Source organism: Triticum aestivum, chromosome 2A (genome assembly GCF_018294505.1).
Source record: "Triticum aestivum cultivar Chinese Spring chromosome 2A, IWGSC CS RefSeq v2.1, whole genome shotgun sequence".
NCBI classification, from domain to species: domain Eukaryota; kingdom Viridiplantae; phylum Streptophyta; class Magnoliopsida; order Poales; family Poaceae; genus Triticum; species Triticum aestivum.
The window spans coordinates 58615587-58631911 of NC_057797.1; the positions used below are offsets into that span (position 1 = coordinate 58615587).

Sequence of the window (16325 nt, forward strand, 5' to 3'; positions counted from 1 at the left end):
AAAATACATGATTAACACTTTTACATCATATTTTTTTGTCTACAGCGTTTTTGTATTCATTTTGTACCTTTTTGTATAAATCAGTAAAAAATGTGTATATTTTTTTTACTCTACTATTTTGCATAAACAATTTTCCTTTTTTGTATGTGTCAGCATATTTCCCGTGTACATATTTTTTAACCTACATTAATGCATAAATGATTCTCCATTTTCTGTATACATCAGGAATACTAGTTTATACATGTTTCACATTTTTAACAACGTGATTAATATGTTATTTTCATATATGTGTTTTGATTTCTACTTTTTAGATGCATATTATTATTATGTTTACACATGAAGAATATTTTTATACAAGTTTAAAATTTTGTAAATACATGGTTAATAGTTTTTCATACATACTCCTATGTTTGATGTCTACTTTTTTTCATACACATTGAAAAATTTCAGATAAATCAGATATAGTTTTTATACACATTTAATATTTTTCAAATGCATGGTTACTATTTTTTCAAACACATATTTTAGAATATTGTTGTTTGAATATGTGTTAATTTAATTTTCAAATGTGTCTTGAAACATTTTTTCCAAATGCTATCAACATTTTTTAAAAGTTGCGCTAACATTTTCGTAACACTGCACAAACATTTTCTCAAATTTACTTTTTTGGGGGATTATCTTAATTTTTTGAAAATATATTAAAAATACAAATAAAAGAGAAAAATAGCAAGACAAACGAAATCAAGGAACAAAATATGTGCTACTGGCGTGGCCTATTGCTACGTCGCTTCATGGGACTGAACGATTTGTCTCGCTTCAAGTGAGACATAGTCGCACCCAAAAAGATCGCGTCTGCTGGCTCTCAGGCTCTGGGTGACGGAATGTCCTATTTGGCGAATTCTGAATCCAACTGTCCACTTTTCGCACACAGCTAGCGATCAAACGCTGACCTGGCCGGCCCATTTACCTGTTTCAGCGTTTCAGGTTTTGGGAACCTTGTAGACAGTGGCAAAGCTTGAAAGAAAGGTCGGGCCGGGCCAAATTAAAAAAGAGCACAAAAAATTTAGACATCATTCACGATTGTACCTTTTGTTATTATTGAATTTTCAATCAATATGTCAACGGACAAATTACTAGCAAAATAATCATATTCTACTCCCTCCATTCCCAAATACTCTCTCCGTCCAGAAATACTTGTCATCAAAATAGATAAAAAGGAATGTATCTAGACGTATTTTAGTTTTAGATACATCTCTTTTTATCCATTTTGATGACAAGTATTGTCGGACGGAGGGAGTATAAGTCTTTTTTAGATATTTCAACAAATGATTACATACGGAGTAAAATGAATGAATCTACAGTCTAAAATATGTCTATATACATTCGTATGTTATAGTCCTTTTGAAATGTCTAAAAAGACTTATATTTAAGAACAGAGGGAGTACATTATTACGCAACATTGTTCCAATGATCTTCATATACTAAAACACAGTTAACGAAACTATTAAGAATTACAACTCAAAAAAAATATTAAGCATTATGTACTAATTCGCAAGGAAAATAGCTCTTTATCATCTATTTCTACATATAAATATGTAATAAAATGCATTAACCGTGCTCAGTTCAACCTGGACAACAAAAACGCACTACTCCGAAGTAATTACAAAGCGGGACTGTCTATTTGACATTTGACTGTTTTTCAATTCAACAACATTCAAATTCCCCAACCAATGAACAGATGACACATGTTTGTCCCAAACCCCCCACCCCACGGGTCGTTGTTGGTTTTCTTATTTCGGGTTAAGCGGGTCGGGCAAAACCCTGGCCCGGTTTCAACTAAACCGACACCACCACCAAACCTCGCTGCACGGCAGCCTCGCTGGACCACAGCAAACAGTTGGCCATCAACTTGCTACGGGAAACGCAGGCCCCTTTTGGGAACTCTCCAACCCCTCCTACATAACAGCAGCAGAGATCTCACCTAAAACACATCACAAAAAAAGAAACAAATCAGGCCTACGGCCATGGAAGAAGGAGGGGAGAAGAACAAAGAGCAGATCAAAATCAGATAAGGCAGGCAGCCATGAGAGACAGGGGTGAACCTGGAGAGGAAGGTGAAGGTTTACCTGGAGACGAGCAAGAAGGAACAACAACATCTTCAATTCTTCACCCGCTTAGGCAATTGGGGAAATCCCAGAAAAATCAACAAGTCAGGAACAAAAAAACTACTGCTACCCCCTAGCACTTCAATTCTTCAGCCCCTTCACCTCTCTTAAAAGGAAATCTGCAAAAACAAAATGTGTCGCAGAAACTAGATACAGGTTAAGAAACAATCAGTAGACAAAAACTAGATACTCTGGAAATAATTCATCACTAGCAGTAGGCAGAACTTGGATAATTTTATAATTTACACTGCAAGAACACGTAGTGCCTGATTGAGTCTAGAAAGAACAGTAGCACACCAAGAATTACAGTGGAAAATCCCCTAGTAATTACACTAAAAACTGACTAAACAGACCAAGAATTACAGTGCAAAAATCCCCTAGTAATTACATAGTAATTCCCAGTGCAAATTGCATAGAAATTACAGTGGAAATTGCAGAAATTACAGTGAAAATTGCATGGAAATTTCAGTGGAAAATGCCATAGAAATTTCAGTGTATGAATGTTAAAATGCATCAAAACTTAGACTGGAACAAACCTACTGTATTTACACTGTTAAAATACTACTGCAAATTGTACTGTTACTCACACTGTTAAGCTTACCCATTAAACTGAACCTATAAATCACAATGCTAAAAGCATGAATATTACACTGTAAATTAGGGCAAAGATTACACTGTAAAATACATATAATAAGCAACACGGTAAAACTAGGGGTACACTGTAAAAATTCAGAATAAAGACTAGGGGTACAGTGAAAATTAGCATGACAGATTACATAACTGAATCAATGTAAATACATTGCAAAAATCTGGGAATATACATTGTAGCTACAATGTAAACCATCGTAATTCTAGGGGAAATTACACTGGAATCAGTAAATTGTGTAAATTACACTGAAAACTAAGGACAAGATACACTGAACTATATGATGAATTACACAGTGGTTATTGGGCAAAAATACAATTTAATTCTAGGGTGAATTACACTGAAGCTACAAAACAGTAATTCTGCTTTGAATTACACAGTAAAACTACGGCATGAATTACACTGAAACTGCATAATGAATTACATAGTAAAATACAGCATGAATTACAAAGTAATTCTACATTGAATTACACTGGAGCTGCATGATGAATTACACAATAATTCTATAGTAAATTACAATGTAACTACATGATGAATTACACAGTAAAAATGGGGCAAACATACACAGTAAATACTAGTAATTATGTGAAGAAACACTGAAACTATGGGCTGACTTACACAGAAACTACCATGTAATTTGCATAGTAAGTCTGAAGATTACACAATAAGTCTGAGGCAAAAATATACAGTAAAAATACTAGTAATTACAGAGTGAAAAACAGGACCTCGCTCAATACTACTGCCACAGAGACACACTTGCACATGAAAAAAAGAAATAAATGCAAGAAACTACATGAAGTACAGAGCTAAAAGCATGGAAATCACTGTAAAAAATGAGAGGTCAATCATCTGACATATACTGTGTAAGACCTACAAATTTACAGTACTGAAGCATACAAATTACAGTGTAAATCTGCAGTATATTACAGTATAAGCCCTACATCAATTCAGAGGTAAAATCCACTATACTCAGTCCAAAAATTACTGTGTAAATCATACAACATTTACAGTGCTGAAGCATACAAATTACAGTGTAAATCTGCGGTATATTACAGTGTAAGCCCTACAGCAATTCAGTGATGAAGCATAGAAATTACACTGTAATATACAGTTTTGAAGCATATAAATTGCAGTGTAAATCTGGGGTAGATACAGTGATGAAGCATAGAAATTACACTGTAATTATGAGGTATACTACAGTTGGTAAATTACAGTGCAAATATTAGGCATATTACAATGGAATCATGTCCTATATTATAGTGTAAATCACAGTTAAATTCCACTATAGTTCGTGGAAAATAAGATGCATGACAATTAGCATAAACAGAAACATTTCAATGGCATCAGACTACTACTGGGATGATCTACTGGAATAAACAGAAACTAGATTTGCAATTTGCACACTAAAACTATGTGGATTACACAGTAAGACTCAGGCAAAAATACACATCAACGGCACAAAGGAAAAGATACAAACCTGCATCACACACACACAATTACCATGGCATTAAGAAGAAGGAACCTAAGTACATCTAAACCAACACTAAGAGCGATTTATCCACTCACATGATAAAAGGGACCTGCAACAGCGGGCACAGGAGGAACCCTAGAAACCAACACAGCCAGAGGAGGCAACACCCATCTACCAGTGAACAAACAAACCACCTACCAATGCAAATCACAAACCCAAAACCACAAAAACTCCCATCTCAAAACCCTATAACTGATCCATACATCTATCTGAATCACAAAAACTGAACACGTTGAACCTACCACGAGTAGACGAGGAACAAAATGGCGGACAACACGAAGCAGATGATGAACGACAGCGGGACGACGCGAACCAGAACGAACCACTAAAACTACAAGCACCTACCATGAATCTACAACAACACGGCCCCGGATCACAACACACACCTACCACGAACCCTATCAAAATCACATCAGCAACTGACCCCTAGATATGGAAGCTACACACTGAGAAATGAACAAAATCACGCGCTCGAGAGAGAAATTGAGAGACCAACCAACCGCAGGAGGCGATAAATCGAAGAGAAATGAGAAAGAAATCAAGCTCCACAGGTGGGGGGGGGTCTGGGAATCGACATGAACAGAAAGGAATCGCCTCCGTCGCCCGAGCGCCCGTTCCTCCCTCTTCCTCCCTATCTCCTCTCTCCCTTATCGCTACAGTGCCACTCAAATGAAAGGGGAAAACCACGCCCAAAATTCAATAAGGACAAAAACCGGAAGAGGCAGAGAGGAGGGGCGCAGAGCGGTAACGGGCTGGGACAAAAAAACGGGACCCGACAGAAAAAACAAGCCCGAAGACCATACAGCCCAGCGCGAATCTCCACGCGACAGCGGACGGCCGACGATTTGAATGTTGGTGAATTGAATAACAGTCGACTATTAAATAGCCAATCCGATTACAAATGACCAGCGGCACCGTTGTCACTTATCAAGAGGTAAACTGGGCTGAGTGCATAGGTATATAAAATATTATGAAAATCCTGGATGGGCCATGGCCCGGTTCTGCTTCAATGAACCTCCGCCCTGATTCTAGAGGTTCCCAACCGGTTTTTTCTAGCTTTGGGAACCTTCTTCTAGAAGGTTTGTTGAACGGGTTTCACTATTTCTTTTTGGTTTTCATGGTTTCTTTTCTATTTTATATTTTCAGATTCTTTTTTATTTTTCTTTTTCTTTCCCTTTTTTCTTTTCCTTTTCAGTTTATTTTTTATTTTCCAACTTTATTTTTATTTATTTTAAAAAATCATGTTTCAAAAATTATTCAGAATTTTATTTAAAAGTTCGTGCTTTTGAAAAACAATAATTTTTAGAAAATTGTCATGTTTTCAAAAAATTGATAAGAAATTCAAAAAATCGCATTTTTAAAAAAATGGGATTTCAAAATATGTACTTGTTTTTCAGAAATTGTTTGGAATGTTTTTGTTCAATTTTTTTACAACTTTTCTAATAATTTTCTCATTTAGAGAATTTTGTTCACAATTTTCAAAAATGTTCGCGTTTCATTTTTTAGTAGTTTCAAAATATGGCCCAGTTTCAAAAATTGTTCACAAATTTCAAATAATATTCCTATTTTCAAAAAATTTGGGGTGTCAAAATATTCTCGTATTTCCAACTTTGTTTTGGAATTTGGAAAAAAAACTCCCACTTAAGAAATAGTATATCATTTAAAAAAGTTCCTTTCAAAATACATTGTTCATCATTTTCAAAAAAGTTCCTGTTTTCAAAATTATTCATAATTTGAAAAACAAAATCACATTTTCAGGAAATGTTTTGATTTTTCTCGAACGTGTCTTCATATGTGAACGGGGCTTTGAGTTCTTATATATTTGTGCTACCTACCATAAGTTACACCCGTCTGGTCTTGTGGCATGCCGCGGTCAACTCGAACCCGAGGTCATGGGCTCGAATCCTCGCGATCGCTCTACTTTTACATCTCTTTTTAGTGATGCTCATGTGGTCTGCTGATGGGCCGGCCCAGGTAAGGCACCTGTATGGATCGCTACAACTATTTGCCGCAGAATGCGACAAATAGGAGCTAACAGACACTTAATGTGATATCGGGGTTCCAGAGCTAGTCTTGCGTCTGATTGTCCATACATCCGTAGCATGGGTCGCCGGCCACCACATCTTGTCCCAACTTTCTCTCAAAAATGAAATTGTCCCAATTTTGTCTCAAAAAAATATCCTGTGCCAACTTGTAAGTGAACCTGACCCCGACTACACACACACCACCATAAGATCGTTATTTTTTTTACCGTGATGTTGTTTTTCGGGAAGCCTGTTTTTAACTGGGTTATATGGTTCAGTTTCATCCGCTTATGTCTTTCCTTGATTTGCTTTTTATTTCTTTTCTTTTCCGCTTCCTCATTCCTATTTGTTTTTCACAATCTTATTTCTATTTCATTTTGTTCATTCTAAAATTTTCATATTTATGTTTTCCTCTTTTCGTTTTTTCTCTTGTTTGTTATTATTTTTCCATCGTGTATTGAAAAATGGTTCGTCGTGTATTTCAAAAGCGTTCATGGTATATTCAATAATGTTCATCGTATCTGTTCAGAAAGTGTTCATCATATATTGGCAAATGTTTGTTGGATATTTTTTTAAAAATTAGTGTGTATTACAAAGATGCTCACCGTGTATTTAAAAATTTGACAATGCAATATGAAATCTTTGGTAGTTTGGTATGTACTTTTCATGGTGTATTAAAAATCTTCATTGGGTATTTAAAAAGTGTTCATTGTGTATTAAAAAATGCTTGGCCATATTACCTGAAATCCCCCGACGCGGCGCGGTCCAACCTCCGTTGCTTCCCATGCCGGGCGGGGATCATGTGCTGCTATGTGGCGGTGGTAGTTCCGGATCCGGCCTAGTCGGGGTCCGTGCGGGATGGGGCACATGTCGTGCTCCTGGTGGTGGCTGCTAGTGTGATTTGGGGCTGCCCGCTCCCTTTCTCGTTGGTGGTCGCATTTAGTTCAGCGATTATCTCCGTCAAATGTTTGATTTGAGAGAATTTCTCCTTCCGATCTGACAGTGGCAACACCGGTTGAAGGCTTGTACTGGTAAGGTTGCGGGATGCATCTGGAAGGCTTCCTGTGGGATTTGGTGGCACTCACTCCGACCAGTTTGCCTTCGATGGTGAGACGCAATTTGTTGATGGTGCCTTGACGTAGAAGGTATGGTTGTGTAGCGGCGGTGGTGGGATTTCTAGTCCAACACATGTAGTTGCTGGGATCATGGAAAGATGATAGTAACAACACATGATTGACTTTAATTTGATGGTGCTTCTCGAGTATCAAGTCTTGAGCTCCAGGGTGAAAATCCTAGGTGTGACCCAAGGTTGTTATAGCTGTCAATGACAATGTGTTTGCATAGTGGCCTTGTTGGAGACATTGCTTTGATTTGCTTAGACTTGTTCTTCATGATGAAAACCTAGAAAATATGACTTTTGGTGGTTGGATCTGATGACAACGGAGCTTGAGCGTCCATTCCTTTTTGAAGGTGTTGTTGTTAAAGAGCTCGATTGTCCTTGCGATGTCAAGTAGTAGTTGATGAGGATATGGTCGTTGATGTACTGATCGTTGTTTTGATCGCTCCAGGGTTTATCATTTTTTTCTCGCTCAGGCATAGCTTTGATCTTGTATGACTTCGCCATTTGTCTGCATGTTTATTTGTGTGTGCATTGATCTTGAATGTGTGTATCTTTGTTATGCAAAGGCCGAATGTGTACTCATTGTGTTTGTATCAACTTGATGTTTTATTTTGAGTCAATAAAATCTACCATCCGATCGAAACAAAAATAACATATTTGAAAGGGGCGGTTTATGCTCTAATCAAACATACAATTAGGCGGTTACAATGAATCAATTGGATGATTTCTCTACAAATCATCCGCCTAGCCAGCCGCCCGATCTAGTGCCGCTGGCCGTTCGATCGCAACAACACAATTCCACCCCACGTCTTCCTCCTCTGATTCCATTCCACCAGAGCAATTCAACACCCGTCATGACACACGCGTTGTACGACCTCACGGCACCGTAGCCGTCGGCGAGCGCTGCAACGCAGCGCCAAGAACCGTCGACGACCGATGCATCGCCGCTGGCACTCCATTGCAGCCCCAGGCAACGCTCCGGGAGCACCACTCCATAGCAACACCAAGCACAGCAAAAACTTCAACGTAGCACCGACGACATCTCCGGCGAAGCTGCATTGCAGCTCTGACGGCACAGCCTCCTCCTGTGTGATGTGTTGCAACACCGACGGCGAGCAGCCCAGCCTCCTCATGCGTGCTGCGTTGCAGCACCAGAGGCAAGCAACATCGTCCTCCGGCCTTCGTGCTGCGTTGCAGCACCGGCGATGACGATGCGAGTGGGTCGCGTTGCCCCTTCCTGCTCGCAACAATGGTGGTGTGTCATGATGAGGATCAACAGCTGGTGGCCCCGACGCCCCTCACTCGTGGCAATATCAACTAATTGCGGCGGGATGCAGGAGGCGGTGGTCAACATCGTCTCTCCCGATTCGCAGCAGCGTTGGCTGGTGGTCGGCGTTGCCATGGAAGCCATCTCCTGTCGACTGTGAAGAACGAAAAGCACAACTTGCTACTACTCCTAAGAGCAACTCTAGTAGACCTCTTATAACGCGTTTACAGTTGGCGGAAAACGCGTTTTACTGGCTGGCGTGGCGGCGGGGCGGGACGGTGGCGGGTGGCTGCGGGATTTTGTGGGTCGGGGCAATATAAGGGGTCTGCTAGAGTTGCTCTAATAGAGTTAGACACCTTTTGTTGTTATGTCGTGTACAGAGTCGCAGGCTTGAGCTGTCAGCTTGTAGGCCTGATGAGTGCCACCGATTGCTAAAGGTGTCTAACTCCATTACTTGAATTTTGATCTCTTGCAGATTAACTTAAGCCAGCCTTATCCAAGTTGTCAGATTAGGGATGCTTCTTAATTCTGTACACGGCAAGTGATCTAACTTGGCCAAAAGCATCAGAAGTCGACACTGCACTTCAAGCCGGATAAGCTCATCTGGCCGCTCTTTTTGTACCAGTTGAGATAATATCTCATCCAACGTATGTTCTAGTCTATACTCTAGGATATCCCCGATTTCCTATGCAACTGTGAGCCTGATTCCAACGCCAATTCTTGTAGCTTCCTAACGACCTATCGGTTAGCGCATGGGCATGAGCATCATCTACACACCGTTTGCTCATTTTCAGTGGATATGGTAGAAACTAGGCGACAAGGATGATGGTGCCTTCCTTATCCATCAACCATCAAAGCCCCCAATAATGCTTATCGTCACCATGCTCGGTTGATGCAACGGAACATCACAGCTTTTATGGGCCTTTCCTCTCAGCAACGCCGATCTTCTTCCGAACAAACTTCGCCCACGCATGCTGAGCCGCATGAGTGTGACCTGCCAACAGAAACCCTTCTCAAGGGGATCAAGCTTACCCAGCACATAGATTCAAAGTTCTCATTACAAGGTTGTCAGAATCACAATCCAAACTAACTCCTCTGATTCTACGATTTTCGTTCATAAAATATACTTTTCGACATTCCTGGTAGCGAAAATTCTACGATTTGATTCAGAATCCGATCCTGGTAGTGAAGATCTTGCCATCAAAACTCCAATCCTATTGAGAATCACACAACCTTGTCATTAGGCCTCAGTAGCCACATTTTTCCGCCTCCGACAATCTCAGAGAAAGAACAATCTCAGAGAAAGAAAAGAGAGTAACTAGAATTCATGGAGATGGTCGGTCATGAAGGATCTGGGGAGGCATCATCCCATTGTTCATTAAAGCAAGGATTACCATGATGAGCAACGACTGGTTGCAGCAACACGATCACAATAGAGCTTCGGCAGGTTTACAAAAACTAAAACCTTAGCCTGCGATTCTGCCTCTCGAACTCAATACAACACACAACAAAAGAGGAAAATCTGTACAGAAATGGCCGGGTTCGGCCTGGTCTCGAGTTACTATCTTCCGGAGGGGATCAGCGAGCCATTCTCAGATCCCAGAGTGAGCGGCTGCGTCGCGGCCGCGGGCAATGGCATCCATGGGCCGCCAATGGAGGCAGCTTCCATCTGGATAGCCTCGGCGATCGGCACCAGCGTCGGCTTCTCGTTGTAGGTGAATTCCAGGTCCCTGTTTGCCGCCAGAGCCAAGAGCTCCGCCTCCTCGAGCCCCCGCGCCGGGCCGAGGCTGCACCTGTCCGGCGAGTGCTTTGCGAGGGCGTCCTTGAACTTCTTGATCTGTAATCAGAACGAATTGCAGCAAGCATGTCAGCATTCATCTTAAACGTGTCTGAAGAACATATTTTTGTAGTGGACAAAAGAAGAAACATAATCAGTGAGGCTTACGGTTGCATTTGTGCAGCTGAAGCTGCTGACCCTGCCCTGGGCTCCCCTGTAGAACCTGAAGAAAGGGAGGACATGGACATGGAGGCTGTAGCACATGGACTTGTGCTTCTCGTAGTTGACTTGCAGGAACAGCACGTCCGGATTCCGCTCAGCGAACTGCGCAATCTGCACATCGGAACAACCGAATTCGCTTGAGTATACGTCGCAGTTTCAGAATCAGATTGCCGGAACGGAACAGGGGGTTTCGGCCAAGAACTCCTACCTTGGGGTGGAGAGCGCGGCAGCCACCGCAGCCGGGGGAGAAGAAGTCGACGACGACGAGCTTGTCGCCGGCGTTGAGCAGGGAGTCGGCGAGGTCTTGCGCGGACTCGACCTCCCTCATATTGGGGTGCGTCACCTTCTCCCACCACCTCATGGCCTTGCCAATCGTCAGGTTCCCGTTCATCTGCAGCCAACAACCAGCTCTAATTTAGTCCGCGTCCAGCGCCGCAGCATTGTATTCCCCACCAGCTAAAAACCAAAACTAAAACTAAAAAATGTAACAAATAGAAATTTCGGCCCACAGAAAAGATAAAATGGAACTGAAATCTCAAGATCTCGTCTCGAAAATCTCGAACAGTAAACAAGAACGCGGATTGGAACGAAGGGACCGACCTGTCCAGCAGCCGCCGCCACTTGGAGGCCCCGGCGCAGGGGCCTGTCCGCCAGCGCCACCCTCCCGGCGGGGAAGGAGCTCTTGGCGCGGTACCCGGCGCCCATCGGCAAAGACTCCGCGAGCGCCGCCGCGGCGCCCAAGTCCCCGCACGGCGCCGCCACGCTGCCGCTGCCGCCGCCGCATAGCGCGCTGGCCATGGCTGCCGAGCAGAAGGAAGAGCAGGAAGAGGGAGCACGAGCACAGAGAGAGGGGGGGGGGGGGGTCTCGGGGGAGAAGAGAGGCGGGGAGCACGAGTCAAGGGCAATGGCGGATGGGGAGATGCGGCGAGGGAGAAAAGGTCGCCGCCCCTTTTAACGAAGCGAGGAAAAGCGAAAAAAGGCACACGCTTTTTTTTACCGTCTTCGCCCCGAACGGCTTTCACGTGGGGTGAATTCGTGTCGTCCGTCGGATCAGGCATCGGACGGCGGGATGGCGGCCACGACGTGGGGGCGGTTGGGGCAGGCCGTTTGTGCCGGTGCGGTGGAGTGGATATGTTTTGGATAAGATTAGGGCCGCGCCTCCTCACGAGGAGGTTAAAGCGCCACGTGTGAAGGGTGTTCAAGGTCAGGGTGTCTGTCAACGTGGGGCCACACGGGGAAAAGGGCGTGGGTCGCATGGCCCACCCGTCTGCTGGAGCATGGTAAAAATGGAGAGAACTCAAGCAGTTGGCCGGTTACCACAGCTCCTCTACAGCAGATCTTGCAGTTGCCGCGGGGTAAACTGGTAACTGGATAAAAGTCAGATTTTTTGCGCATGTTGTATATTCTCTGTATAATCAAGTCATGGCTGTTTTCAACTCGTAACCATACATATTTTTGTAACTGTGTTTTTTGCTAGAATACGCATAAGCATGCATGTCATTGCATTAGAGAAGAGGCAGTAAAAAACCCGGATACAACGTCTTTTAGCCATTACAACAATAATCAGTAGAATTAGCAGCCACACCCCGCACGTGTGCTACAATACATGCAACACGTAGATCAAGCTCGTGCCAATAGCAATGATGCAAAACACAGAGCAACCAAGCCGTGTCACAATCAACGCCGAAGACCTGTATAACATGACCAAGACCTGAGGACGACACAAACCAAACCGTTACCCATTGCGCCAAGAGAAAGTCAGTAGGTGGATGGCAGGGCTTGGGTAGACCTAGAGAGTGAGAGCATCAACTATGTTGTATATTGCGCCTCAGAGGCCCACGCCCCAGAACAGTAGCCGACACCGACTCGTGCCGTACCATCGGGGGTCCTCGAGCCACAAGACGACGCTTCCAAGGAGAAAACAATGCCATGACGTTGTCATCGCTTGGTGTGGAGGTCGGACCAAGGGTTTTCCTCAAGCACAAGGGGGAGGAGTCGGATTGCGGTCAAGGCAACACTTTCATGGAGGGAACAGCACCCACGGGCGTTGCCGTTGTCAGGCTCCGACGCAAGTGTAATTTCTCGCCGGTTCGTGTAGACGGTCTAGAAATATTTTACGTTAGCTCCGTCTCATGGGAATCAAAGAAGACAGGAGGGAAATTTCCATTGGCTATATTAGTTTACTATAGAATACTATTGTACCACCTCGGAGTACTTATAGTGTGTCGGTGCACTCATTTCGCGATTCGGTCCATGCGTCGACCGTGGAATGATTCCCGTCGACGACGAGGCGCTTATGGTGACTTCGTAAATCTCAAGATGATATGCCGGCTCAATCTCTCGGAGGTCCTCATATGGGTAGGGTGTGCGTGTGTGCGTTCATAGGGATGAGTGTATGCGCGTGTATATGAGCGCTTGTCTCTGTACTGATGCTAAAAAAAAAATGCACGTTTCGCTTCCACCAAACGTCTACGGTCGTTGATTCCTCCATCACAGACCACGATCACGATCAGATAACAGTAATTACCCGGATACGGCTGCTATCGCCGGTGCAGACAGCCGCGCTTCTTGCCAGCGCTCATCCAGACCAGGCTCGTCAACAGCCATGGGGGTGGCGTGCTTCCCCAGTAATTACCAGCCGCGATTCTCGCCGCTATCTTTCTTTTCGGTGACTGAATCGGCCGCAAGTTTCAGATCAGTCAGAAATAGAAAAATGAACCCGCCGTTGAAGCGTGTGGCGGGGCTCCGTTCGGCGGCACACAGGAAACCGTAGGCGCCAACGGAAAACCCCACGGATAACGGAGGTTCGCTAGGTGCTACGTGACCCATGCACGTGAGGTACGCAGGACCGAAGGAAACACAGCTACTACTGTTGCTGCTGTACTAGCGGCATGGAGGAGCCAGAAGCAGCGGCGGTGCATCGCATCCGCATCTATCCGTGCCGGGAGGAGCCCCACATGGACGTGGAATCATGGTTCCTCTCCTCTCTCTCCTCGTCAGCAACAGGTAGGCGGATCACGTACCAAACCGGGGGGCGCGGCACCCAGAAACCGACCCGACGGACAAAGTACAGAGTACACAAGTACAGACAGGGCCGCGATAATTTCTTTTTTTTTAATTTTTTTTCAATATTTTCATCTTCAATCATAGCAGTACAACGAATACCAAAAATAATAAAAATTACATCCAGATCCGTAGACCACCTAGCGACGACTACAAGGACTGAAGCGAGCCAAAGGCGCGCCGCCGCCATCGCCCCTCCATCGCCGGAGTCGGGCACAACTTGTTGTAGTTGACAGTCGGGAAGTCGTCGTGCTAACGCCCCGTAGGACCAGCGCACCAGAACAACAACCGTTGCAGATGAAGAATAACGTAGATCAAAAGGATCCAACCCGAAGACACACGAATATAGACGAACAGCGACGAGATCCGAGCAAATCCAGTAAAGATAGATCCGCCGGAGACACACCTCCACACGCCCACCAACGGTGCTAGACGCATCGCCGGAACGGGGACTAGGCGGGGAGACCTTTATTCCATCTTCAGGGAGCAGCTGCCGTCTCGTCTTCATGTGTGGGACACAAACCCTAGCAAAACTGAAAGAAATAACTAGAATCGGAGCCCTCCCGCCGGCCCTTGCCGAGATCCACCGCACCCCCATGGCCCTAGGGCCACCGAAGAGGAGGCGGACCTGCGGCGGCGCCGGCGGAAGGCAGAAACTCTAGCTTTTTTGTGGAGAAGGAGGAGGCGGCGACGAGAAAAAGATAGAAAGTTAGGGCAGAGAGAATTTCACTTGTAGGTTACGCGAATTTACATTTCTATAAAACAGTTCTCATAATACATAGGTGAAAACCATGAGGATCAAAATTGAGAAATCACCTGGCTGATACAAGCGTGTTCATCGACCGTCTTCTATGAGCGATATGTGTCATGTCGGTCCCACACGTGTCATCCTCATCCCTCCCCAAAAGCATCGACCGTACCCGCATTATCTTCATCTCCTCTACTCCCTCTCATACCCTCTCCCCCTTCATCTCTCCTTCGGATCGAGTGTACGCGCCTTGGCGTCACAACTCCGGTGTGCTCCAGGTGGTGTGCTATAAGGGGCCAGGGCATGGTGCTTCAATAGCTTTTCCCATGCCTCAAGATTAAGCATACACGCGACCTCTTGATCGAGACATGAGAATGAGGCATGGAGCCGATCAACGCCTCCGCTGCAAAGCTGCCCGCCCTCTCCCCTCCTCATCCTTCTCACGAGGCATCGCAGGCCGCGACTCACTGCTGAGATGTTGGCATGCTCGGTGTCAACCTGTTACAAATGTCCACATGTGGTTGGACAAGATGACACGGTCACGTATCGACAAGCGCAAAATGGCCTATGTTGCAAATGGCGAGCGCAACATGGCATATGCTGCATACCAGCACGGTCACACTCAATGGTTGATCAGATGACTTTGTAGCGCGCACGGTAGATCTTTTCGTCGCGTCGTCAACACACAACTCGTCCATCAAAAGTATATGGAAAACATCTAAAAATCATGCTAGGAGTGTGTCTTTGGTTTTCCACCCGCTGTCCTAGTTAACAATATGGTCTCTGTGGTAGTGACAATGTCCCCTGATAGGAAAAATGTCTCCCACAGTCAATCCCCTTTGGATTGTGCGCCAAGCATTATCGGAGGACGTGTGGTGGTATGTCTTCGTCGGATCTTGCGGGATTCAATCGGTGATGGTCTTCGGTGGATCTGTTTAGATCCAGTCTTCGGTCATATGTCTACAGGTTTAATCTATGCATCTTCCTCGGTATCAATTGTTGTTCTGGTGAGTTTGTCCTGTCAGGCCTTATACGACGACTTCCCAACTATCTACAAGAAGGTTTTTCCCGGCTCCGGCGAGGAAGAGGCGATTACGGAGGCATGCCTTCGACGCGCTCCAATGTTTATAGTAGTCGCTAGGTGATCCACAAACCTAATTGTAATTTTTGTTAGTTTTAATGTTCTTTGTATTATCACAACAGATGATGAATAAATTGAAATTTTCTCTCGTAAAGAAAAACAATAGATTTTTAGTACTACCCGTAAGAAAAATAATACTCACTAGAATTCTACTCCGTCATAAGCATGAACTTTTCTTGCATGGAGTAGTAGTATTGATAAGTCGGTGCACTCAATTTCACGATTCGGTCGATGAGTTGACTGTCTGATGTCTACTACACAACCTTTTTCTTGTAAACATTGTTGGGCCTCCAAGTGCAGAGGTTTTTTCCCTCAAGTGGATGACCTAAGGTTTATCAATCCGTAGGAGGCGTAGGATGAAGATGGTCTCTCTCAAGCAACCCTGCAACCAAATAAAAAAGAGTCTCTTGTGTCTTCAACACACCCAATACAATGGTAAATTGTATAGGTGCACTAGTTCGGCGAAGAGATGGTGATACAAGTGCAATATGGATGGTATATAAAGGTATTTGTAATCTGAAATTATAAAAACAGCAAGGTAACTAATGATAAAAGTGAGCGTAAACGGTATTGCAATGCATTGAAACAAGGCCTAGGGTTCATACTTTCACTAGTGTAAGT

General features: G+C 44.2%; 1 protein-coding gene and 1 long non-coding RNA gene across 2 annotated transcripts; both read right to left on the bottom strand.

Moving 5' to 3' along the window:
* Positions 1–1554: 1554 nt before the first annotated feature.
* Positions 1555–5055, bottom strand: LOC123187443 (uncharacterized). The gene is made up of 2 exons (XR_006494008.1): positions 2127–5055; positions 1555–1981 (listed from the first exon to the last, which is right to left on the bottom strand). It is a non-coding gene; the product is annotated as an uncharacterized lncRNA (long non-coding RNA).
* A 5039-nt stretch (positions 5056–10094) lies between these two features.
* On the bottom strand, positions 10095–11670 carry LOC123187444 (thioredoxin-like 1-1, chloroplastic). Its single transcript, XM_044599312.1, has 4 exons — positions 11353–11670; positions 10961–11143; positions 10699–10863; positions 10095–10590 (listed from the first exon to the last, which is right to left on the bottom strand). Exons 1-4 carry the CDS (start codon positions 11548–11550, stop codon positions 10315–10317), a joined length of 822 nt encoding a protein of 273 aa, XP_044455247.1. The 5' UTR covers positions 11551–11670; the 3' UTR covers positions 10095–10314.
* Between the last annotated feature and the right edge of the window lie 4655 nt (positions 11671–16325).

What these genes read in the sequence shown, in the direction of transcription:
- LOC123187444 (XM_044599312.1), bottom strand. Translation starts at nt 11,550, where the DNA reads ATGGCCAGCGCGCTATGCGGCGGCGGCAGCGGCAGCGTGGCGGCGCCG. An exon ending in TGGCGGCGGCTGCTGGACAG is followed by an intron (nt 11,144 to 11,352) that starts GTCGGTCCCTTC and finishes TGTTGGCTGCAG; the next exon opens with ATGAACGGGAACCTGACGAT. An exon ending in GCCGCGCTCTCCACCCCAAG is followed by an intron (nt 10,864 to 10,960) that starts GTAGGAGTTCTT and finishes TCCGATGTGCAG; the next exon opens with ATTGCGCAGTTCGCTGAGCG.